At 41.0% G+C, this 26,702-nt stretch overlaps 1 protein-coding gene across 5 annotated transcripts in view; it reads right to left on the bottom strand.

Annotated features, from left to right (window-relative positions):
- Nucleotides 1-26,702, bottom strand: part of KCNQ5 (potassium voltage-gated channel subfamily Q member 5) — a 509,046-nt gene that overhangs the window by 158,583 nt on the left and 323,761 nt on the right. For all 5 annotated transcript variants that reach the window (XM_045867079.3, XM_045867078.3, XM_045867080.3 and 2 more), the window contains exon 2: nucleotides 11,281-11,371. In XM_045867079.3, coding sequence (XP_045723035.1) covers nucleotides 11,281-11,371 — 91 coding nt within the window. The remainder of the gene's footprint in view (nucleotides 1-11,280; nucleotides 11,372-26,702) is intronic.

The following is a 26,702-nucleotide window of genomic DNA, read 5'->3' as shown; positions in this document are numbered from 1 at the left end:
CAAAATTCTCCACCTGATTTATTTATTTATTTTAAAAAAGATTTTATTTATTTATTTGACAGAGAGAGACAGCGAGAGCAGGAACACAAGCAGGGGGAGTGGGAGAGGGAGAAGCAGGCTTCCCGTGGAGCAGGGAGCCCGATGCGGGGCTCGATCCCAGGACCCCGGGATCATGACCTGAGCCGAAGGCAGACGCTTAACGACTGAGCCACCCAGGCGACCCCATAAATATTTTTTAAGGATTTTACTTATTTATCAGAGAGAAAGAGCACAAGCTGGGGGAGTGGCAGGCAGAGGGAGAAGCAGGCTCCCTGCTGAGCAAGGAACCTGATGCAGGACTCGATCCCAGGATGCTGGGATCATGACCCGAGCCGAAGGCAGACGCTTAACGACTGAGCCACCCAGGCGCCCTCTCCACCTGATGTAACTAGAAAAATAATCTTAAAGAACCACTACAGACAAGGATGGGGGCTGTGTGAGTATCTCGGCGTACAGCTGGTGTGGTAGGTGCTTGGTAAATATGTGATGAGTGAATAAATGAATGAATGAATCAAGAAGCAGCTCGAGATAAAAAAAAGAAAAAACAAATCCTTCCATCTGCAGAGCGGACTCAAGGCTCAATGTTTGTCCTCACAGCCTCCAGCCTCTGACCTCGCTGGATGTTTCTCATTTCTGAACCCCAGCCTAGAGCTCTCCAAATCTACAAACAGACAAGCTTCACATGGTCCACTTGCCTCCGCCAGTCCCTGCCTGGCTACAGTGACCCTGAGCATGCAATTCTCTACTGCTGTGGATCACAGGACAGAACCAGAAGGTGACTCAAGAAGGAGCTTGCTGGGGGGCGCCTGGGTGGCTCAGTTGGTTAAGCGACTGCCTTCGGCTCAGGTCATGATCCTGGAGTCCCGGGATCGAGTCCCGCATCGGGCTCCCTGCTCAGCGGGGAGTCTGCTTCTCCCTCTGACCCTCCCCCTTCTCATGCTCTCTCTATCTCATTCTCTCTCTCAAATAAATAAATAAATCTTAAAAAAAAAAAAGAAGGAGCTTGCTAGGGAGAAGAAGATGGGTCAGCCGATTGGGACAGAAAACCATCCAGATTCACGGATGTGTAAGCAATTCACAAGCTCTCCAGTCATTATTAGCATGAAGTCAGAGAGGCAGGGATGCTTGCCACCCCTTCACTTCTGCATAACGCCCTCGAATTCTGTTGGAGATTTCTCTTTCTTGTAAGATGGCATTTGATGTTGAGTTGTTCTTGATTTCATCTGATTTAAAAAATAACATTGAGGAGAGTCGGTGGTGGGGAGTGAGAGAGAGAGAGGGAGTCCCTTCTGGCATCTGCATTCCCAGGGGTGGCTCCCTCACTTTCCTCACTGCTGGCCTCGCCCAAAGGTGGTTTGGGTCTGGGGTTTGCATTTCCTTGGGAAGGCTATTCTGCTGTGTTCTTCCAGGAGGAGAGCTTCCCAGATATTCCCACGGCGCTGCGATCTCATGGCACTGAATCTCCCTGACGAGCGTGCAGCAAGCGGAGCCGCGGCCGGAGGGCCTGTCACACTCGCAGCCTCTTCCCTGTTCTCCATTTTCCAGGAACGTCTTGTGGATTCATTGTGATTTATAGCCCCTGAGGAAGCCAGGTCTGCAGCATTTTCATTGAATCCAGCCTGTAATGGTGTCTGTCAAGCTGCCATTTACAGCTTGGAAATTTCTTCTCTAATCTTTGCAGAAGCATGATTGTTTCTAACCTTAATTGTGGTCCCTGATGTTTGCCTGTGTGGGAAAGGGGACCCGCCCCACGGCTTCCAGATTTTGCCTTTGCACATCACCAACCCAATGTTCAAGATAGGGGTGCCATTCGTAGTAACCTATATTGGAAATAGTTTTTGATAATATTTGTGACTTCCATGAGAAATAGATGAGAGAGGTCTACTCTCTCGTATGCATAGATCTTAAAGTGGGAATTTAAAAAAAATGACATATTAACCCATTTCTATTTCATCTCCTAATTTCACCATTTATTCTCTGTAAACTCATGGTTTCAAGGCTTTTAATTTTTTTCTAGACTCAGTCAGAGGTCATAGACAAGAATATTCTTTAGGATATGCTTCTAGGGCAGGACGAAGTCTTGTTCATATTTGAGGCTCCAGTGTCTGGCACCGAGGCCAGAATGTAGAAAACATTTAATGTATATCTGAGTTAAAACTGCAGTGAATGAAGGGCCTGGGCCTGGAGAAATTAAGAGAGGGGGCAATCAGGATTCAGGGAAATATCTGGAAATCTATGGAGAGCAGACAGGATCTGAAATGAGGCAGGAGGCATACAATTTGGAGCTATGTAGCATTCGAGGGGCAGAATCTCTCAGTTCTGAGAAGAGCCCTCCCCAGAATTTCTGTGAGGCACCGACCAATTTATTCGGGATTTACAGTTTTGACAGAACCTCTAAACTATATCTCCTCTCCTAGGTTCACACTGTCTCTGTATTTTTAGGGCTCCATCGTGTTTCATATGAATGACTTCATTTGCTTTCTAAATGGCTCCAATCCCATGACTCCCCTACTCCAGCGCTTTCAAAGGTCAGGTATTGCATCTTGTTTTAATGTTGGTGCCATAACCACGATCCTGTGAAATTTCAATATTAATGTCCAATTAAACAATTGGCCTTCTTCTCTCATAAAATGCTTATTGATAATTTGCACCAGGTACCATTATATTAAATGATGCTGAATTGGCTTTGGATCCTCTCTCTTTCTTTTTTTAAAGACTTTATTTATCTGAGAGAGAGGGAGTCAGCAAGAGAGCACAAGCAAGGGGAGGAGCGAAGGACGGGGGGCGGGGAGGAGCAGGCTTCCCACTGAGCAGAGAGCCAGAGGTTGTGGGGGGCGGCGATCCCAGGACCCTGGGATCATGACCTGAGCCCAAGGCAGGCACTTAACTGGCTGAGCCACCCAGGCACCCCTGGATCCTCTTTCAAAGAAATTTATAGTCCCACCAGTGCCTCAGTTTCCCTCACTCGCCCCCCCCCCCCCCGGCTTAGTCTCCTTCAGCTGTTGCTGGTCTTCTTGTCCTTCCTTGGCTCAGTAGGTGCACTCCTGCCCAGGGCTCTTATCCTTGAAGCTCCATCTGCCTGGAATGTTCTTTCCCCAAATCTCTGCATGGCTTGTTGCTTCACTTCTCTGAAGTCTCTGCTACAATGCTACCCTTTCCAGTGGACTTCTCTAACCATACTATCTATTCCTCTTTTCTACTTTACTTTTATTTATAACACTTAATATATTGATTTGCCGAATTGTTTACTATCTTCCCCATAAAAATGTGAGTTCCACGAGGACAGAGATTTTGCCTGTTTTGTTCATTGCTATCTCCTCAGGGCCCAATAGAATGCCTTGCTCGTATTGGGTGCTGCATAATTATTGTTAAATAAATAAATGAGGGAGGAGATACAATGTCAGGTAGCCTGTACTCAGGGAAATTAGAGGGAAGAAACAGTTTATTGGACTCAGCTTTGACCCAGGTTTCAAATGGTGGACATTATTTAAGCCTGGAAGGGCAGTAAGGGTAGAGCATTCTTTTTATTGCCAATCATCGTGGGCTCTGTTGTTTTCCAGCAACCCTCTGATGTTTATTATATCACCTTGTTTCTCTCTTTCTCTCTCAGTTGAATATACTTTTGTGGCGCTCAGAAGGACACAGGAGATCAGCATCAGCATGAACCTGATGGAGTGTGGTTCACTCAGAGCACTAAGGATGTCTGCGGCACTTCTTCTCAAGTCTGGAAACAAAATTGCACAGGGCAGCTCTCTGATAGACCGGTCACTTGGCCAGACACGAGGACTCGCACCAGAAACATGTAAAGTTCTTTCCTTCCTGATTATAGATGGAGGCGTGGTCTTTTTCAGGCACAATTTCATTACCTTTAACTCAAACAAGTCTTTCCCCTGATATGTGAAACACTTTTCACAGGATAACTTACTATATTATTATCCCTCTGTTAAGATTCAGCGTAGGTGTTAAACTACTCCTGCTTTTTCTTTTCAGTCATCAGCAGATTGATGAGGATTGTTAGTCTCCATGAATCATTTTAAAGTTTATTTGCATTTTCCTTGATGAAAGACAAGCAAAGGAAAATAATTGCAGTTTTCAATATTCATTGGGGTATTCTGAGAGCTTTCTGCAGTAAATTACAGGGATGTGATAAACATAAAGAAGCATCACTCATTCCTCATATCTCATTGCTTAATATCTCATACTCTGTCACTTCCATTACAAACATAAAATTTAATATCCTCAAATGGATTCTTATCTTTATACTCTGCTATCCTCTCTTACAATGTTTAATGCCAGAACTTTAAATGTAAAGACTTAATGTAATCTTCTACATCAAACCCATTTAATTTTATGCACAAACCCTTCTACTTTTCAGGGACAGGCAGATATGTTTGTGGCTGGTTACCCCCCCCCCCTTTACTAATACTGACAGGTGGGAAATGGCCACATCTCTGATTCTTCAATACCATGTGAGATAATGGATGCTCATATAGCAATGAAAAAAAACCCCCACATACACCTATATTAGAGAAAGAAAACAAACATGTAACACAGATTAATTATGTAGTTATTAGCTTTTCAAGGGGACTCTTCACTTTACAAAAGGATTCACTACAGATTTTCTTTAAATAGCAAGCTCCATTAGTGCATTTAAGATATAATTAGATCCGTCTAAATTGGAATCGTACAATTTCAGGAACTGATTCATTGTGCAAAGAAACAGCAATCCCATGTTTGCTTCGCTACATGAAGCAAAACCAGCAAAACTAGCAAAACTAGCAAATATGCATATGCTCTGTTGAGAAGGTGCCAAACACCCAGATGTTTGGGAAAACCTGAATATTTGACCATGTGTTTGAGTATTCAACCAGATGCTTAGCACAATCCATTTGTGGTTTGGAGTCTTTTCTAACACAGCAGGAGGGTAGAGAAGCAAAAATACGGAAACATTCTCTATCTTGCTAAAATGATAATGGCATTCCTTTTATTGCTTCTGGGTGGGCAATTTTAGAAATAACCACCTTTGATGTAAATGTGGCATATAACATATGTCACTTCCATTAATGGAGAGGTCATCTATTTTCAATGGGTTGAACAATCTACATTTTAAGACCTAAAATGAATACTTTAAAACTAATGGGGAAGGCCAGATTATTCAATGGAGAGGAAATGCATTCTAAACAGCATTGTTCTTAAGAAGGTGGGACATGAAATGCTAAAACATACGACCTCAGGCTAATGAAATCAAAACAAACCAAAACAAAACTTTCCACAATAGTTTAACCTGGAAATAAAAGAGTTTCCTTTAACGTTGCTCACCTGAGCAATGGAAGCTGGGACTAGAAGGCACAACTTTATGCTTGACTATTTACCCCAAAGATCAGGATTTTGATTGTTTATAAAATAGTATTTAGAATTCTTGATACAAAGAACTTATAGTGGTCCCAACTGATACACCCATTTGTGGTAAATTAGTAAGTACACTTTGTATGAAAGAAAGAAACTTATTCTAAGTAAAAGGATTGTAGGCATCACTGGGCATATATGGAGCCCAAAGAGACCTTGAACCTTTGTGACTGCTTCATTGAGCAGTGGCAAATGCACTTTGGTAGGACTTGTTAGTCTCAACGAACAGGCAGGAGAATTTGGGTTGCTGGATGCCGTGAAGATAGCCCAGGCTTTTCATCAGCCAGGCCTAGGCTGGAATCTTAGCTCGGTCTCATACCCAGTGCACGATCTTGCACAACTTAATTAGCCATTTGGTAAACGAGAGGACTAATACTTGAACTGAACATCTCTTATGGTTTGTCTTCATAAGAAATCAATGAGTCTGATAAATGAAAGGTACTTAAATAATGCTAGCGCCCTTTCAGTTTTGAAGAATTTACAAAACATAGGAAATGAACACCAGCTTTTAATTGTCCTCGGTATTTGGGTACACGTCTTCATACTATATTCTGGAGTTCATAAATTTTATCCCCAGAGTGAGGGCAGAGCAAGCCGTCCTGTCAGACCTAGTTTTCCCTGCCCAGGGCTCCGCCCAGCAGATGTCAGCACTGGGAGAAGTACTTGGAAAGCCATGAGCGTTTTCCTCAGATGCATTTACCAAAGAACTACGACAATAAGAATCTGTTCATTAGTCACCAAAAATAAGTGGTTATTATGAACACATACCTCTCTCTGAATGTGTGCCATTGAGTCACTTTCAGTTAGATGAACATGTTTGTATAGAAAGCTGCCATAAAAAAAAGAGAGCTGCCATAATTAGCAGTGTTTGTGGTGAGAAAATTCTAGCAAAGATACTTGTTTTCTATTAGAAAAGTGTGATATTTTCTCAGATGGAGCATTTTCAAATATTCTCCTGTTCACTGTCCTTATTAGGCTTCATTACATATGGAAGAACCAGTGATTATAATATTTGCCAACTTTCCCTGTGCTGAGCCCTGTTCGAAGCACTTGAACTTAGCTAATCCTCACAATTTTATGAAGTAGGCTGTGTTATTCTCCACTTTTAACAGATGAGAAAACGAAGACAGAAGAGTGGTTTCCCAAAGGCACACATATAAAAAAGTGGTAGAAGTGGAATTTGAACTCATCGTACCCAGCTCTAGAGTCTAGATCACGTTCTCAAGTCTGTGCCCCACTGTTTCTGTGGAGAGAAACAAGGGAACACCTGGTGTATAGTATGAAATCCCAGGTCGCACAACTGAGAAGAATAAAACAGCAAATTCCCACAGAATTTGTGTGTATCTGATGAGGGAGCCCAAGGCAAGCTGAAGGCAGGCTGGGGACAAAGCAGGAGCTGACACCTCACAATGCCCCCCGCACCCCCCCATGGGATATGTGTGACATTCCTCAGGCACTCCTGGTGCCCTGAAGCTAAGGAAAGGAAAAACAAATGGTTAATTTATAGAGATCACAGTACGCAGGGCATGAGTCTTCCTCAGTTTACAAAAGTCTTAGCAATTTACAAGAACAAAAGCATTTCTATCAATAACCTATCTTCCAGAAGGAAACGTAGTACAATTAAATTGTCCTTATAACCTGCAGCCCATTGACAGATACATGAAGCTGGCAGAGTTACGTTTCTCCAGGAAAGCTCCCAACTATCTTCATGTTAATGTCTTGCTAGAAGGAAAAACAACCTTAACTTGACAAAGGCAAGGCCTCTGGTATCTTAGGAGGCTTCTTTAGCATATGAAAGTTCTTTCGAAACCTCCCTTTTCCTTACCTCCCCCAACTCCTAAGTATATAATTAGCCACCCCTCACAACCCCGCAGCAGCAGCTCTTTCTGCCCACGGGTCCTGTCCCTGTGCTTTAAAAATCACCATTTTGCACCAAAGACGTCTCCAGAATTCTTCCTTGGTTGTGGGCTCCAGACTCTACCCCACCGAACCTCACCTATATTCCAAAACCCCAACATATCCATTTGGCTTGTAACCAAGGCAAGTAATTTACAAGTATCTAAGTAGCCCTGGGAGTGTGATTCTAGATGAGAATGACAAGGTCTCTTCCCTTGGGGTGAGGAAGGAGAGCTGAAGACTCCATGGGAACTCCAGGAGGTGGGCAAGACCAAGTCCGAAACAATGGCCTGCCCCTAGTATGCTGGAAGGTATGAGTGTCACAGGGGGCCTGGAAAGTTTGTCTAGGAGCCAGTTTGCCTGTTGTGTGCTCCCTGTCAGTGTGGGCGCCCGCTATTTGCACAGAAATGGAATTACAGTTAGAATATAGGGACATCTTTTAAAATGTAAAAAAAAAAAAACAAAAACACATGGGACAGAGCTATGAAAAAATACATAATCTTGACGTATCATTTATATACAGTTCCTCTAAATTTATTTCTCTGGTGTTTTGTTTGTGGCCAAAAGTGTACAAAAGTGACATTATTATAAATTTTTGCAAACATTTTAAAAGCCATTCATATTACTATTTGGATGGCAATTCTTTAGATATGCTTCATAAAATGTTCACTAAAAACATTGCTTGTCAGAATTGTGTTCTATGAATTCTGTTTGATTAGATATTCAGAAGACGGACTTTGAAATCAGATTAACTGTCTCAAACATACACATTAAAAGAATAACTAAGATTCCCTAAACCATTAAGATATCTCTTGTTTTTTTCCCAATATTCTACAGCTGACTGAACTTTTATGATACGCTAATTATGAAAAAGAATTAAAATATGCATGCTTTTCCAATTTATTAACTGCTAAATAAGAAAATAAAAGCAAAGCCTAGACTTGAATTTTTTTTTTTTTTGTCTACATAAAGCATAATTTTTTTTTTCTTAGCATTTGCCTGGCTAGCTCAGTCAGGAGAGCATGAGACTTTTAAATAAAACATCCTTTTTGGCGAAACACTGATTAAGAAGAATAACATCAGGGAAATCTTAGACCTGCAACACAGCCTGCATATTTCTAGGTAGGTTTTAAGAATACACTTTGGTTTAAAACATACACCTTGACCATTTATCCCCATAGCACAACAACAGGAGGATAAGCAAGAGCTCTTCTTATGGAAGCATAGCAACCTTTCTGAGAACGTGTATCTGCAGTAATCACTGTATTGCTCAAAACAAGGGCCTCATTTGCATAATGGGACTGGTTTCTACTTTGCTAAATCCAAAGGCATTCAAGACTAAGAGAGGAAAGAAGAGACACCAATGGCCAACAGGTACAGGAAAAGGTGCTTAGCATCACTGATCGCTGGCGAAATGCAAATCAAACCCACAGTGAGGTATCACCTCACACCTGTTAGAATGGCTAGTATAAAAAAGACAAGAGGTAACAAATGCTGGGGAGGTTGGGGAGAAAAGGGAACCACTGCGTACTGTTGATGGGAAAGCAAACTGGTACAGCCACTGTGGAAAACAGTATGGAGGTTCCTGAAAAAAATTAAAAATAGAACTACCCTATGATCCAGCAATCTCACTTGTGGGTATGTATCTGAAGGAAGTAGAATCACCGTATACATACACACAATGGAATATTATTCAGCCATAAAAAGAAGGAAATCTTGCCATTTGTGACAACATGGATGGACCTTGAGGGCCTTAGGCTTAGTGAGATAAGTCAGACAGAGAAAGACAAATACTGCATGGTCTCATATGTAAAATCTAAAAAACAAAAAACCCTGAACTCATAGAAACAGAGTAGACTGATGGTTGCAGGGAGGGCGTGGGGTGGGGGTGGGGTAAGGGTGAAGGTGGTCAGAGGATGCAAGCTCGAAGTTATAAGACAAACCAGTTCCGAGGATCTAACATACAGCATTGTGACTATAGTTAGAGATAGTGTAGTGTATACTTGAAAACTACTAAGAGAGAATGTCTTAGAAATTCTTACCACACACACACAAAATGGTAACTATGTGAGACAATCAATCATTTTGCATATATACATATATAACATCATCAAATGATACACCTTAAATTTACACAATGTTATATGTCAATTATATCTCAATAAAGTTGGCAAACAACAAAAAAATCCAGCTGAGGGATATGTGACAACATCTACATTATCTACTCAAATGTACCCTAGTTACTAAACTGTAATGAACTGTTCACTGCTCAAAAAGTTTTAAAAATCAAGATATGAATCAACCTTGGGCTTTTTAATAACATATTTAGAAACTCATTAGTAATGTCTATTTAGACTATTTAGAAACTCGTTAGCAATGGAGGAATTTATATTTCAGAGATTTGAAGTATGTAAACCTAACATTTTGAATTCTTGACCTGGTCATGAAAAATTCCTTTTTATGGGATTCTTAATGCTTGATTCATTCATAATAGATATCACTGGTCTTGCAGTAGATCCAGTTTCTCATGTTTCCGAGTCTAGAAGTCAGATTTACTTTTTCAATCAAAAATTCCCAGTTGTAATTCTGTGTATGAACCCAAAAGCCAGCTGTGCCTTAGACCCTGGGCTCAAGGTCATTTGTTGTTACCAAAGGGGTACATGAGGCTAAAAGCCCACTTGCTACCCAAATGGAAACCTCATAAGTGAAACAAATTCCCAGTGTGCTTTTTGGTCTGTTTTCTACGCTGGGTTTCAAAATAGTAACCTTAACATTAACAGTATACCGCTGAGCACAATTTGTATGGAAACAAATTGGGATAGATTTGTTCCAGGCTCAGAAGTGATTTCTCCCTGATGTAGGACAGAGACTTGATGAAGTCTTAGTAACTTCAAGCACAAACTAGCCATCTGAAAGCATAGGTAGGAAGAACAGCTGCTCTCAGCTCAGGTTACATGAGTTGAGATCTTTCAGTTTCACCTTCAAGGTAAGAATACTTTTCTTATATTAAATGCTTATTGCTGTACATAACCAACATCTCTTTATTAGGGCACAGAAGCCAGCTTCCCCCCATACCCTTTCTCTCTCCTCCTCTGTAGTCCACCAGGTTTTACAGAAGCGAATCGTTTCAACTTATAGTACATTCAGACAGTTCTGAGACTGTCAAGTCTGATGTTTTTGCACTAAGTGAGTGGATCAAAAATGGATATAAATGAACCAAACTTTCAATCAGATGGGATCTGAGTATACAGTGATATAGTTTAGTTGTAATAGAAAGTAAAAGAGCTTAAAAGGCCCAGAATAATTCAGACTAAAATATCTTGGGGTCTTTTTCCATTTTGAAATGAATTGAGCAATTCTGTGTGGTTGAGGATTGACAGCATAATGGAAGCAGAGCTAACTGCAGAATTTCTTACCAGGCAGGTAACTGCATTAGCAGCAAAACTCATAAAATAGTCTGTTGGTTGAAAAGAGCATGAAGGAGCCTTCTGTTTTCTTATGAGGTGCTATATTCTTGTAGTTCTGGGCTAATTACACTGACCTACTGCCAAATTGCAGTTATTGGAAAATGCTCTCTATTCTGTGACTTTGAGCAATATTATGAGAGACCTCATGGATATTGATTCTTATAATTTGTTTATTACCATAGATAAACATAAGTAAAACTGCTTCCAAGTCCTGCCTTCTATTTTTGATGTAACTATAACATAAGATATTGCTATGTAATAGTAACACTGAATATCTGTATATATTTCTGAGGACTGACTAAATGTTAAAATGGCAGGCCAATATTTCAGTGATCTTTGAGAGTTTTATACTTCACAGCAACTCTCTTCTTTTCTAGATAGAACTTTTTGTGGGATACAATGCATAGCATAAATGTTATAGACAGTTCTTATACAAACTTTATGTACATTTTTGCTCATATGTATCACTTACCAGAATCAAGAGGCAACTTGAGGCCAATTTTGTGTGCTCAGGGATGGTGGAAAACACTGACAAAATCAAGCAACCAAAGACAAGGAGAAAACTGTAAAACAACAACAAAAAAGAGAAATCTGATAAGAACCTTGCCTTATCATGACAGACTTCATTTCTTGTTTCTATAGTTTAAAGCACCAGACCCATTTGAATTGGCACTGATTAAATCATAAAAGCCTCGTAAGGGACTAGCCATTTTGAATATCAAAATATAATATGGGGGCGTCTGGGTAGCTCAGTCGGTTAATCATCCGACTCTTGATTTCAGCTCAGGTCTTGATCTCAGGGTCCTGAGATTGAGCCCTGTGTTGGGCTCTGCCCTGGGCCCAGAGCCCGCTTAAAATTCTCTCTCTCCCTCTCCCTCTGCCCACCCCCCCTTCCTCTCTCTCTCTCTCTCTCTATGTGTAAATACAATGTATTGTGCACATGGAGTTCCTTTACAACTTCATCGATGAAGAGAATGTTGCGTCTGTGTTGCTTGCCATATTTAAGCGTCTGCATTTGAGAATGTGTGAACTTTCCATAAATCCTCTCATAAGAGGGGAGAAAGGCCCCGAAAGTGTGTTCTTGCTTTCCTACCCTGGGAGCACATGCCACAGCTGTTCTCTTATCAAAGAAGCAGAATCTACCTCACATTCGGCAGTGCTGGTGACCCATCAAATGTTCTAAGTGGCTGTTACTAAGCCACTGGCTCATTTTCACAGTCTAATTTTGCTCATGGATACTTGCTTGTCATTCCTTTATAATATTAATAAGAACAGAAAAGGAAGGGAACGATTTCTTCTGCTCCCCATGTACTTTCCATTTCCCAGCAAACTGCTAAAAGAGATGACCCCTCAGCTCTGTCTATTCATACTACAGTGCTAGGGAGCAGAAGTGAGGGGCAGAATTTTCTACCAATCTACAGACATTTTTATTCCCCAAATTATGGTACTCTCAGGATCTGGGAGTGCGGAGCTGAGTTCCCAAGGAAAATGTCTAATAAAAAGAGAAGGCTGTGTTTTAGGTTGAAGTTACTTATCCTAAAATGCAAGATTAAAAAACAAACAAACAGTGGCACCTGGGTGGCTCAGTTGGTTAAGCGACGGACTATTGGTATTGGCTCAGGTAGTGATCTCAGGATCTTAGGGTCATGGGATTGAGCCCCACATCGGGCTCCGTTCTCAGCACAGAGTCTGTTTGTTCCTCTCCCTCTGCTCCTCCCCCAACCCCCCACTCATGCACTCTCACTCTTTCAAATAAATAAATAAAACCTTAAAAAAAACAACCAATACCTGAGCTCTAGGACATACTTTTTACTTTTACGTATTTCCAGGAAGCTCATACAGTAATCTCCCCTAAAACATCAGTTTCCACATTCATTTGTATGGCGCTGGAGTTAATCTCTGCCTCCTTAGGCTTGCCCTGACACGTCATCCAAGTCTTTCTACCACACTTGACTGGGAGCTCCCAAGGACCTATAGCCAGGGATTGGTAAATTATGGCCTAGGGAAAAAACCTGGCCCCTAAAGCCTGTTTTTGTAAATAAAGTTTTATTGTCACATAGCTACACCCATTTGCTTACATCTTGTCTATGGCCGCTTTCATGCTACAGCTGCAGAACTAAATAGTCGTGGCAGAACAATATGGTACACAAGACTAAAATATGTACTCACTGACCCTTTTAGAGGAGAAGTTTGTGGACCCTTAACCAATACCATGTACTCCTTATTTCTTTATATCTATTCCAACACAGAACCAAGTGGAAGTTCATAACTGCTTATGTTCTATATGTTGATAATAATTACTAACATGGACATGGTGCTAAGCACTTTCATATGCATTATCCATGTTATCCTCACAAATTTATGGAGTAGAAATATGATTATTCCCATTTTACAGATATGAAAACTGAGAATTAAGACCATTTTATAACTCATCCAAGGCTGTGTAGCAGAAAGAGGGTTTAGCACTGTTTGCCCTTGAGCTGCTGCCCAGTGTTGCTGAATGAACTGAATAGATGAGAATGGCAGTAACATTGTTGATTCTGCAAGACCTTTGGGGATACTTCTCTATCTCTTCAAACTGAGAGGGAAGTAATTATCATTTCAAATAGACGAAGTCTCCAAGGAAAAGGAGTCTACAAATGAAAAAAATCTAGAATACGTCGTTAATAACTGCTCACTATACTTTTGACTCATGCATCTAACAATTCAGGATACTTTGGATTATACTTTGAGTTGGCCTTAATGGAATGGAAATTGTAAGCCGGAAATGGCATTCCAGTGCACCTACAAAGCCCCAAACTACTAATGAGAAAATGAAATTCAGGGATCACTCAGATAGTTAGGAGGAGGATGTGGCATCAGGTAAAGACGGCCATAGACGTTTCCCCTCTTTGTGAGTAGCTGTTATCTAGGTATGCTCTCCTTTTCCAGGCTTACCAGAAACCATTAGGAAAAGCAAGCAGGGCATTACTTAATGACTAAGACATCTTCTTCCTCCAAGAGCATCCCAGTGGTATGTTCATGATCTCTATGTTTGTGTTTAAAACAGGACTATAATAATCATGAGTCCTTTTGCTAGTTCCTTCTTCACTAATATTTGGGTGTTGCTTAAATTTTTTCCTTCATGTCACTACTTTGCCCCTTTTCTTTCTTGAAATTTTACACTGTTTACTAACAAGAGTAGTTTCTGTACTAGAATTCTGTTACGTCTATACGGGGCCATCTGAAGACAGCAAGCCAAAGGCCTCCATTGTTCAGGCTGCCCAAAGGGCTATGCATAGACAAATACATTCATTAATTCACTAATTCCTCCTTTCCTCAACCACTCATCCATTTAGCCAATCAGCAAATACTGATTAAGTATATAATACAGGGCTGAGTCATTTTTTTTGCCTTGACAGCGTTTAGGGTCTATTGAGGTATACAGAGTAGTAAACAGAAAATTAAATAAATATGAAATTTATTAAATTATTTTAATTTATATTAATTCAGTTTAAATAAAATAATATTAAGTAAATAAACATTGAACAAGAGTAAACAGAAAATTAAGATTCTGAGTGATGATTGCAAAGATTGGGAAAATACAGGGGATGACAGGAGTATATAGGAGAGAAGGGGTTAGGCAGGACTGCTCACTCCCTTTGAGGAGTCGAGTGCAAAGTAAAAATGCGGGCCCTTGTTGAAAAACTGTGAAGAGGCACCTGGGTGGCTCAATTGGTTAAGCATCTGACACACTGGTTTCGGCTCAGGTCATGATCTCAGGGTTGTGAGAGCAAATCCTGCATTGGGCTCTGCCCTCAGTGTGGATCTGCCTGGAATTCTCTCCCTCTGCTTCCCCCGTGCTCCTCCCCTTGCTCATGCATGCTCTCTCTCAAATGAAAAAAATCTTAAAAAAAAAACTATTAAGAATTTTAAGATGGTGACAGCAAAGCATGGCACCAATTGTGGCACCCTTGTAGGTGTTGGGCTTTGTGGGAGCGCACAGGTTGCACGCCTGTGAAGCCAGACTTGGGGTTAGGAAGACTTCCTGGAGAAAGTGATGGTCAGACTGAGCCCTGAAGGCCCAGCAGGAGTTAGCGCGATGGTTTGAATGGCTGGGGAGAAGGAGCGTTCTGGTCCGTGAGACCATGTGGGTGAAGGTCAGAAGCAAGCACAGCATCACTAAAATTACCAATTAATAAATTAGCGTTAGTGAACACCTGCTTATCCTTCAGCAGTACATGAAAAGTGTAAGGCAGGTCATCTCGGTAAATTCATTATTTTGCGTAGGAATCATTTCAGTTCAATTGAAAACATGTACTGAGTACCCATTGTGAAAAAACAGTGTACCAAACACTACTGAGGTACAAGGGATACATTAAAGCGTCTGTATTTTTAAGGAATAAAAAAATCTAATACAGCTGGAGTTTAAATAAAAACGAAGAAATCTAACGTGGTTGGTAAGATGAACACACACTAGTCCCCCCTTAGCTGTGGTTTTGCTTTTTGTGGTTTCAGTTACCAGTGGTCAGCCATAGTACAGAAGCAGATGAGCCTACTTCTGACAGGTCAGTAGGACCCTGGGGCTACATCGCAATGCCTATGTCATTCACCTCACTTTACCTCATCATGTAGTCATTTTATCATCTTACGTCATCACAAGAAGGAGAAGGGTGAGTACAGTACAATAAGGTATTTTGAGAGAGGGAAAGACCACATTCACATAACTTCTATTACAGAATATTGTTACAACTGTTCTATTTTATTATTATTTATTGTAGTTAATCTCTTACTGTGCCTAATTTATACCTTAATCTTTATCATGGGTATGTATGCATAGGAAAAAAACAGTGTATATAGGGTTTGGTACTATCCATGGTTTCAGGCATCCACAGTGGGTCTTAGAACATGTCCCCTGCAGATAAGGGGGGACTACTGTACTGGATCATAATGAAGGGTAGAGGCTGATAAATGCTAAGAAAAATGTTATAGAGGCTGAAAGTGGGAGGGGGCTCTTCTATTTAGTTGGGAATGGTGGAAGCACATCAGGAAAGTCCTCATAAATTGGTGATGCTTGAGATTGTTTTTGAAGGAAGGGTAGGCTTGCAACAAGATAACTTTCTGGAGAAACACATTCTAGAAGGAGAGTATATGAGAAAGGTAATAAGGCAAAAAAATAAATGAAGTAAAATATCTGTTCCTTGTTTCATGAACAGAAAGTTATCAAGTTTGTAGCACAGTGTGAGACAGGTGCTGAATTGGGAGTCTGGGCCATGATGTGGAGAGGCTTGTATGGCAGGACCTGTCTTAAGTTCCCTAGATAATGGGGAGCCATTGAAGATTTTTTTTTTTAAAGATTTTATTTATTTATTTGACAGAGAGAGAGAGCACAAGCAGGGGGAGTGGGAGAGTGAGAAGCAGGCTCCCCGCCGAGCAGGGAGCCCGATGCAGGACTCGATCCCGGGACTCCAGGATCATGACCTGAGCTGAAGGCAGTCGCTTAACCAACTGAGCCACCCAGGCACTCCCCACTGAAGATTTTTGAACAGGGAACTATCATCAGAGTTGCACTCCGGGAAAATCAAATTGGCAGCAGTGTGTGTTAGTTGAGAAGCAGGGGCAAGAGTAATGGTGATGCAGGTTAGGTTGTAAACTAACTGGTGGAAATGAGAACGGAATAGAGAGGGATACTCGAGGGAAGCTGTAAACACAGGAGCTCTCTGACTTGGAGAGTTAAGAAATTGGGCAGCAGAGTTTAGGAAGGGGTGTGGGGGCTGAAAGGTCTGAGGTTTCCATGCATAGTTACTGCGATGCTCCTCAGAAGTCAGGAGGAGAAAAGTCAGGAACGTCAGGAGAAAAAATTAATTTTGAGAAGATGATAAATCCAATTTTAGACATCCCCATGGAATTCTGGGTCCAAATCTTGGGCACAAAGTCTGTTTAAAGAGATGGAAGTACTTTTTTCCTAGAGGAAGTGAATGTACAGAACATGTCATTCTGAGGAAAGTGCAGACCAAGCATATAAGGTTTAGGTAAATAAGCATAAAGGATATTTGGGGGACATTTCCTGATCTTGGAGAATGACATCATGGGGAACAATGAATACATTCTGCTATGAATTGGCTTTCAGTAGCATTGCCAGAGAAAGGCTCCCTGGCTGGAGAAAGCCCTGAACTGACAGAATGGCGCCTCTGAGGTGACAGTGTTGAGACATTGGGCTCATTGGCAGTGACATGCTACACCACCAGGGCTGAGTGTGGGTTCTGCTGATGTCACTGCTTTTGAGGTTCCCACACACATGTATCCTGGCAGCTGACCACTACCCACTCCACTGCTCTACTGATTGAATAAAAGTGGGAGCAGTGGCAAGAAACACTTGATATGGGGCACCTGGGTGACTCAGTCGTTAAGCGTCTGCCTTTGGCTCAGGTCATGATCCCAGGGTCCTGGGATCGAGCCCCGCATTGGGCTCCCTGCTCAGCGGGAAGCCTGCTTCTCCCTCTCCCACTCCCCCTGCTTGTGTTCCCTTTCTCGCTGTGTCTCTCTCTGTCAAAGAAATAAATAAAAAATCTTTATAAAAAAAAAAGTCAGGGCGCCTGGGTGGCTCAGTTGGTTAAGCGACTGCCTTCGGCTCAGGTCATGATCCATCGAATCCTGCATCGGGCTCCCTGCTCAGCAGAGAGTGTGCGTCTCCCTCCCCTTCCCCTGCTCCTTCTCTCTCTCTCTCACTCACTCTCTCTCTCAAATAAATAAATCAAAAAGAGTCATTAGATACAGAGTGTCTTAATCTAGGGTCCATTGACCTCCAAGGGGTCTACGGACAGAATTTAGGGGGGCTGTGAGCATGGATGGGAAAAAAATGACCTCTTTGTCCATGTCCTCATTTAATACCATGATGGTATTAGCAGTACTTGTGACTTTGTTACTCAAAGAAATCACAGATATTGTCATATCCCATTTTACTGTTGTAGATGAAACCATAATTGTTTCGTCTTGCATACTTATTTTGCTCATCACTATTTCATGATTATTTATGGTAGTTACTAGTCCCACTTCTGGGTTTTTTAAAAAAAAGTATTAATAAAGAAGCATAGGTATTACTGTATCAGAAACTTGTTCAAAATTTTAATAACAGCATCACCATATAATTTTTTTCTTTTGTAACCACATGTATTTTATACATTTAAAAACATTATTCTGAGGAATGGCTCACAGGCTTCACCAGACTGCTGAAGGGTCCATGGCACAAATGAAAAATTAGGTGCCTGTGGTGGGGATGGGGAGATTAGGAAGGTAGGGGCTGGGAGCTGGAAAATGGCCCATTTTGACATGAGTCACCAACTTAGGGAAGTTTTAAGATCAGTTCCAAAAAATACGGACATTTTTCTTTTATATATTAATCCTGAAATATCGTAAGATCCATATCCCTTCAAAATTATTTTGCAATCATAATTGGCCTTTATTTTGCCTAAAGCAATCATTTATATTTTGTTTCTGAGGAAATTATCTTTGATGAAGACCTCTGTCTAAAACTTCTCTAGGAGGCAAAGATTATTGCATGAGGAGGACATTTATGATACAAAAATATTACCAGGTCAAAGACCTCTATGTTCATTCAAGGAAATTACCATCAACTTTTCTTGCGGGTTAATGAAGAATCAATTTGTCAGATTTAATTTGGTAAAAAAAAAAAAAAAAGCTTTACTTGGAAATACCATGGGTGCTTGTGGAACAGATGATGTCTAGCTTCCAAAGCTCGTGCTTCAAGCATGGGTTTGTTTAGCAAGAATTAAAACGATGTGAAAATAAGGCATTCAGAAAAGCTCTGCTGAGGCTTTGCCAAAGGAACCATGGCAAGTTACACAATGTCATTCACCCAAACACACAACTCCAGCCACTCACAAGCAGTTATGAATAATGCAACGAAGACAGGAGAAACGGAACTGCTGTTTAAAGTAGACATCTCAATGAATTTAGCTCAACGAGGAGGCCAATTAGCAACATGGGCTTTGCAGATTGAAACAACCACACATTTCTACCTAGAAGGTGTTCTCTGCAAGTATTTTGGCAGACTATAAGCTTTCCATAGTATAACTGTCCATTTGAGTCAACTATGAAGAAAGCATTGGGGGAGGGGAGATCTGAAATGCTTGAAATGGAATGGAATCGTGGGATTAAAATAAAGAATGCTAACAGGAAGTAGACATAGAGAGGTTCAAGAAAACAATTCTTCAGAAATATCTTCTGAAGGAAATTCGGTCCAGCCTCTGACTTTTCATAAATTTTTAAGTATTGCTTTGATAAAGTGTATGTTTCAGTATGTTTGATGGAAGGCTTCATGAGTGCATCATGAATTGGGATGACTGGAGTTTGCATACTGGCATTAGTGACCAAAGATGACCCACTGGCTGACATGGCCTTTGCCTGGAGGACATGCTGCCTAGTGAAATCAGAGTCTCGTTATCAGAGGAATGGCTGGAGCCCACTTTTTTCTTCTAGCCTCCTAAATTTACCCTTCTTTCTAAACTTGGCATTTTGCAAAATGTCCTTTCTGCATAATTTTTCCATTAAAGAAGGGCATTTTGCTCATGAACTCCATCCACAGCACACCCAGCTTCCATCGCAATGCAATAAAAATTAAATACGACATTTTTCGTGTCTTTACAGGTGATTTGGAATATTTGATTAAAAACACTGCATGTAAAAACTGGAAACTAAAACAAACAAACAAACAAAAAACCAAAAAACCCCCCATGCTTCATGATTCTGCTTTTTAAGTGCAATGAGCTCTAAATATTAATAAAGACCTTAATCAATAAACACTATCACTGTAATCTCTGTGAAGTTGCAAAAATAGGGTCATCAGCTAGCAGTTCTCAAAAATGAACTGTGGGCATTTTGCATGTGTGGTGTTAGGAGGAAACCAGCGGGGATGGGAAATAGCTGTTTCTGCTGGCATAGTGTGTTCCTGTAGAGGACTGTGGCTAATGTAAATGAACTAAAACAAGGCAAGAGAACCCATCAGCAGTTCAAGAGCCTCCCCTCAGAGCAGCCCCTGGAACTGACAACACAGACACAGGGCATGCTCAGCCTGATTCTCGCCCCAGGATCAGGGAATCCGGGTGGCTTGAAGGATTTCTTTTTTTTTTTTTTTTTAAAGATTTTATTTATTTATTTGAGACAGAGAGAATGAGAGACAGAGAGCATGAGAGGGAGGAGGGTCAGAGGGAGAAGCAGACTCCCTGCCGAGCAGGGAGCCCGATGCGGGACTCGATCCTGGGACTCCAGGATCATGACCTGAGCCGAAGGCAGTCGCTTAACCAACTGAGCCACCCAGGCGCCCCTCTTGAAGGATTTCTGACTGAGAGCCCTCCCAAGACAGGGATTATTTTTACATCCCTGATAGACAATTGTGTGGCTCTTCTTTGAACCCCTTCAGAATTCTCCCAGCCCTAAGACAGCACAGTCCTGTTACAGACCACTCTCCTACAGGAACACTGCTTTCCCCTCTGAGTCAAGTCTCTTTATTCATGCCCTTTACTTCTGGGTCCTCGCTCAGGCTCTGACCACAAGGACCTGTGCTCCCTCCTCCCTGTATTCTTTTTGCAGATATTTGAGGTTGGTTTTTATCATCATGACTTTCCTGTCAGTATTCAGATTACACTCAGCCCAGTTCTTTGTCTACTCAGTATATGAAACAATGTCCACATTTGTCACTCTCCCTGTCATTGTTCTTTAAACGTACCCAGTGTGGTCCTACATCTCTCTAAGTTTGATGCAGATCCATTGTTATGCCCCGGTCTAAGCAAAAGATTTAACATTTAGTTGTCAACATAAAGTATCTGCACCGTTACTTCTTGCCAGGGAATCTAAATTCAAACTCTTCATGTCCGGTTGTTAGCAAAAGTTTGGTTTCAAAAAGGACTGTCTTGAAGATATGTATTTGCTTGTTTTCCTGTATCTTTCCTACCACAGGTCTGGAGCAAACGTGACCATTGACAACCTGTGTATTGGGCCTAATTACCTTCATCAGTCATGGAATTCCTTTCACTAAACTGTGTTTGACTTTTTGCTATTTTCTTGAAGAGCAAAAAGCATTCAACCAATTTACTCTATTGTCAGAGTTTCTCTCTCTCTTTTTTTTTTTTAAAGATTGTATTTATTTGACAGAGAGATAGAGAGCACAAGTAGGCAGAGAGGCAGGCAGAGGGAGAGGGAGAAGCAGGCTCCCCACCAAGCAGGGAGCCTGATGCGGGATTCAATCCCAGGACCCTGGGATTATGACCTGAGCCGAAGGCAGCCACTTAACCGACTGAGCCACCCAGGCGCCCTGTAAGAGTTTCTCCTCACATTGTATTTCCTCAATGAGGTATCATGTGAAAATCTTTTTTCCAGGGGATTTTTCTTGCAACAAGGTGAGTAAATTTGGCTACTTTTAATGAGTTTCTGTTGCTGGATTTATTATGTTAGAAGCCTTCAAAGGATTTGTGGATGAAACTGAAGAACTTTTACTAATAAACTTGAATATATCTTGAAAAATGCAATAGAAGCCAAATGACCAGAGAGAGGAAAATATTCTGAGTGTCAAAAAAAAAAAAAGAGTAAAGTAGGGGCCTTGGATTTTGTGTATTGATAGGCTCAATTTTAACTTCTAGAAATACTTCAGATAGAATATTAAGCAAATGACTTCTAATAAATTCAAATGAACAACTATGATTACTAAAAAGAAACACAAGTTCACCAAGAGCAAGAAACATGAAACTATGCTTATTTCCTATTTTGATAGGTTTGCCAGCTTGCTTTATCAGGGGAATAGAGTAGATGAAATGTCTCCATTTCAGCAAAGCACTGGGCAGTGTTTTATAACATCCTTGAAGAAAAGAAGGAGAAATTCAGGTGGGTTGATAAGACTCTTGGGAGGATTTGTACCTGGTGTGAGAAGCCTCCAGAGATGAGCCAGTTTTTTTGTAAGAAAACTCTGAAGACAAGTCTAGGACACTTGGAGATTTCCTGGAGTAGGAAGTTGGTAGTTCATGCTGGAGTAAATGAATCAAGATTAACATAATAAAATGTGAAAATAACAAATGTAAAAAACTTTTCAGTAATCCAAGTGAGAAATCAAATCTCTTAAGTTTGGTTTATATTAAGTTAAATTTGAGCCAACATTGTCATTTGCTTCATTAAACATACTGTAACTTTAGGCTGCATTAATATTCCCATTTCAAGGAAAAAGTAGTGATAGACAAAACCACATCTTTATCACTTTTGAAGTTAGTCAAGTATATCCCAAATACCCTGTATCATTTAGAAAGGACTTGAGACTGCTAACAAAATACATAGGGTATAAGTGGATTAAAAATAAGCCAAGGTAAGGTCTGTTTTCCCACTAAACTGAAACCCCTGTTAGGCACAGACCCATCCCTGAGTTCAAAGTGCCTGTAAATATTTGTGACTGAAATAATACAGTGAAGGTAAGGTAATGATGGGATGATACAAAGAGGTCAGGAATGAAGTTTATCCATGGGTAGGTATACCAGAAGGATCTGTGTCATTTTTAACATGGGTCACAAATCTACCTCTGAGCTTCCTAGCAGCCAAGACAAGGAGACAAATATGTTCAAAAATCACTGTCTCCATAAAGTAAAATCCCATCATTTTTTCCAGAAGCAACAGATGATGCATTGACTTGATGGATTACGGGATTTCACTTGCCTTCATCTCTGGAGACTTCTCACACCAGGTACAAATCCTCCCAAGAGTCATATCAACCCACCTGAATAGGGTTCATTTGAATTTATTAGAAGTCATTTGCTTAATATTCTATCTGAAGTATTTCTAGAAGTTGTAATTGAGCTTATCAATATACAAAATCCAAGGCCCCTACTTTACTCTTTTTTTTTGACACTCAGAATATTTTCCTCTCTCTGGTCATTTGGCTTCTATTGCATTTTTCAAGATATATTCAAGTTTATTAGTAAAAGTTCTTCAGTTTCATCCACAAATCCTTTGATGGCTTCTAACATAATAAATCTGGACCCAGCAACAGAAACTCTTTAAAAGTGGCCAGTACTTTGCCCATCATATATTTTCATTTTCTCTGAATCACATTTAAAAAATCGCTTTTAGTTTAAAGATCATTTTTTTATGGCAATGAAGGAGTAAGTTAGGATTTGAATAACTCTGCTTTCTCTGTGTTATTGTAACAGTATTGGTCCTCAACAGTAGGACTGTATCTTTTCCTATTTCTTTTTTGTTTGTTATTTTCAAGAAAAAAAAAAAAGACGTGTGTGTGTGTGTGTGTGTGTGGCATGTTCTGGTTTATCTGGCTTTTAGCCTACCTGAAATTATTCTTACAGACTGTGATTCTTTAAAAAAATGTGTTCTGGGGCGCCTGGGTGGCTCAGTCATTAAGCGTCTGCCTTCGGCTCAGGTCATGATCCCAGGGTCCTGGGATCGAGCCCCACATTGGGCTCCCTGCTCAGCGGGAAGCCTGCTTCTCCCTCTCCCAGTCCCCCTGCTTGTGTTCCCTCTCTCGCTGTCTCTCTCTCTGTCAAAAAATAAATTTAAAAAATTAAAAAAAAATGTGTTCTTAGTTACATGCCTTCCATTTTCTCTATCTTTAAAAATACAGAGTAAGTACCTGAGTTCTTTGAAGAACTTCTGGGTAGACAAGATTGGTTTCTTTCGATGCTCCTTCTTTTAGCTCCTCTAATAGGTCTGTGTCCAGGGTTTCAAATCTCTTGTTTTTACTGTTATTAAGTAGTGTTTTCCTAACTTCTAACCATGTTTCCTTATCTAGAGTCTGTCTGCTTTAGTCTGTTTCTTAAAAGGGTCACAACCTTCTTCAGAAGTGGCCTTGAGATGGGGAAGGTTCAGAGTCTCCTCAATTGCTGCCCCATCTCTGGGTACCCATCACAAGTTTGACTTCTGTGAAGACACTCACTCGATCTGGAATGAATTGAATGGATTGTGGCTTATCAAAATTAAATAAAAAATCTCAATTTTCGATAGCAGTAAAAAAGCATATTTTTCATTCTAATAGACCGTGTAGGCAGCTGATGGATGAACAGAATGACTGGGAATGGTGGTGCTGAATAGAAAGAACAAGGCAACAGAACATTATTTCTTAAAGGGCCTGAGGTGGGCAATTCAGAAACCCATTAGTTAGGTTCTTGCTGCTGCAAGCTCTGTTTCTGTGTCCGTTTCAGGAAACATAGCTGAGACTAGACATCACTGGATATTGTTCAGAGACAGTGAATTTAAAATAAAAAATAAAAAATAAAAAACAAAACCAGTCTTTCCTACTGTCACATAATCAGTGCATGCAATAGGGGAGCAGTCTACTTAACAGTTCGTATTTTTTATAAAATTCAATTTATTTACCTAGAGCGAGCATGAGCACATCAATGGGGGGAGGGGCAGCAGGTGTGGGGGAGAGAATTTCCAGCCGACTGAGCTGAGTGCGGAGCCAACCTGGGGCTTGATCCCCTGACCCTGAGATCATGACCTGAGTCGAAACTAAGAGTCCCACGCTTATGCTTAACCGACTGAACCACCCAGGTGCCCTTTAACATTTTGTATTCTTATTATGCTGTTATATTTTCCTCTGAGCACAGTACCATCTGGAATTCTTATTTATTTTGTCTCCTCTTCTAGAATGTAAGCTCTCTGAGGGCAGGAACCTTGTCTCTCTTATTTGCCCCTTAATTACCAGTAACCAGGAATCAGGCCTGGTACAGGTATGGGTTTCCTGTTATAGGAGAGTAGAGTGTTACTATGAAAACTTTCATAAGCCCAAATGGCATAAAGCGGAGTATTCCCTGCTTTGAGAGGACGCGGTGCACCACTTTGCTTTCAGGAAAGACCTACGTTAGTACGGTAACGGTTTTTCTTGTAAAAGTGAAAATCCTCTTCAGATTTCTTTCAGTTAGCAAAAAAAGGCACTGCTGTAGGTCTTTCATAAAAGGGAAGTGGTGTCATGCCACCTTTTGGAATGCGGGGATACGTGGACCAATCAATTCATTTATTCATGCAGCATGTATTCCTCGGGGCTTGCCATGCGGAAGGCAGTGTTCTGGGCAGGGAAGGCACCGTCATGAATGAAACAGACAAAATTCCCTGCTCTTAGAGGACTTACATTTTAGTGGGAGAGCTGGGTCATGAACAATGTCAATAAATAAAATACATACAGTGTCAGAGAGTGATGATAACTACCAAGGAGGAAAAAACTTCACACGCAGCAGACATTGGGACTGCCAGGGCAGGTCTTACCAAAAAGGTGACATTTATTGAATTCCAACAGTAAATCCCCTGCCCTGCCAAGCCGAAGCTACAGTGTATTTGGAATTCAGCAAGGCCTTCCAGCGCCTAGTCCCTAAAGGACTGCTTTTATCATGCTGATACCTTGTTTTAAACCCTACGGTTCCTCTCTCTTGCTGTCATATCCAAACTCCTTTGTCTGGATTTTAAGGTCCCCACCAGAACACGAATTCCCCCATTCTTCCAGAGAGGCCGCGTGGGCAGGCCCGCCTCCTTCCTATTTTCCGCACAGTCTCAGGCTGTAATGTGAGACTGGGATGGGGTAGGGAACGTCATCCTCCGTGTGCACCTTGCATGCCTGCAGCTGGTGAACCCCAAGCTCATGCCTCTTCCCCTTCAGCCTCCTTTCCACATACGTCCTTGCCTTTCCCCCAGAGCTGTTTTAAGGATTAAATGAGATAGTGTCAAATTCAGAATTTGTGTTTTAACACACAAAAAATGTACAGAAATAACCAAATCGAGTTAAAATGCCAATTGAACATCACACTGACATGTAACTGTTGTATAATTTGTACAAGTTTTTATTAACCCGATAACAACTACGACAAAGAATTAAAGTGATTTATTATCTAAAATCTCTGCTTACAAAGCCAGACATTTGAAAATGGAACACAGGAAACTGCACAGCAAGGTCTGAGGTGCTCAAGTAATGTGTGTGTCTGAGCAAACCCACGTGAATGACGACGTAATAGTTGGGTTTGAACCTGTGTGACAATATTCTCAAGGTTGACTCGCCATGGTATTTTCTTGACATAAAGCAGCTTAGGTGAGTTGGACCTCTGTGTCCTCTTCCTCATTACTTTAGTTTCTGGGAAAGCACATGAGGTTGCCCTAAATAAATGGGTCGTAGCATTGTGAAGCTGCTGGGCTACGGTTATACATGGAATGAGCCTCGGCTGAATTGACCACTTAGAGATTAATCATAAAAATGATCACTAATGGGGCGCCTGGGTGGCTCAGTTGGTTTAGCATCTGCCTTCGGCTCAGGTCACGATCATGGGGTCAGGGATCAAGCCCTGTGTCATGCTCTCTGCTCAATGGGGAGTTGGCTTCTACCTCTCCCTTGCCCCTCCCCCCCACTTGTGCTCTCTCTCTCTCTCTTCAATACATAAAATCTCTAAAAAAAGAAAAATTAAAAAAAAAAGATCACTAATGACTGCTGACCAAAGCCACCATGCTAAGGAACAGGGAATCTTTGTGTGCTGACTGAGAAAGGGGCTGCATCAGAATGTGTTAATTATAGCCATGAATGAAATAAAAGTTACCTGTAAAGGGTGAGGGAGAAAAAACATTTGTAAAATCTATGTGAATGTTCCTTTTAAAGTCATATTTTCAAGAGACAATTTTGGTGCTGACACCATGGAAAATAATCCAGTCTAATAGTTTTGATAATATGAGCCCATGTGGATTAAATTTTCCGTGCTTTGTTTCAAAAGGTCTGTTTTTGCAAGAAGCTATGGCAAAGGTTGAAAACATACGTTAAAAGATGTTTGACAATAGTTGTCTGACCTGAATCATTTTTTTCCACAAAAAAGGTTGTAAATTTATTAGGCAAATAATGACTTAATCACTGTAATTTTACATAAATAGATGATA

The sequence above is a fragment of the Mirounga angustirostris genome, unplaced genomic scaffold, assembly GCF_029215605.1.
Source record: "Mirounga angustirostris isolate CCGP_5_RB_7025 unplaced genomic scaffold, mMirAng1.0.hap1 SCAF_8, whole genome shotgun sequence".
Lineage (NCBI taxonomy): Eukaryota > Metazoa > Chordata > Mammalia > Carnivora > Phocidae > Mirounga > Mirounga angustirostris.
The sequence above is the reverse complement of the archived record's forward strand: the minus strand, read 5'-3'. Positions and strand labels throughout refer to the sequence as shown.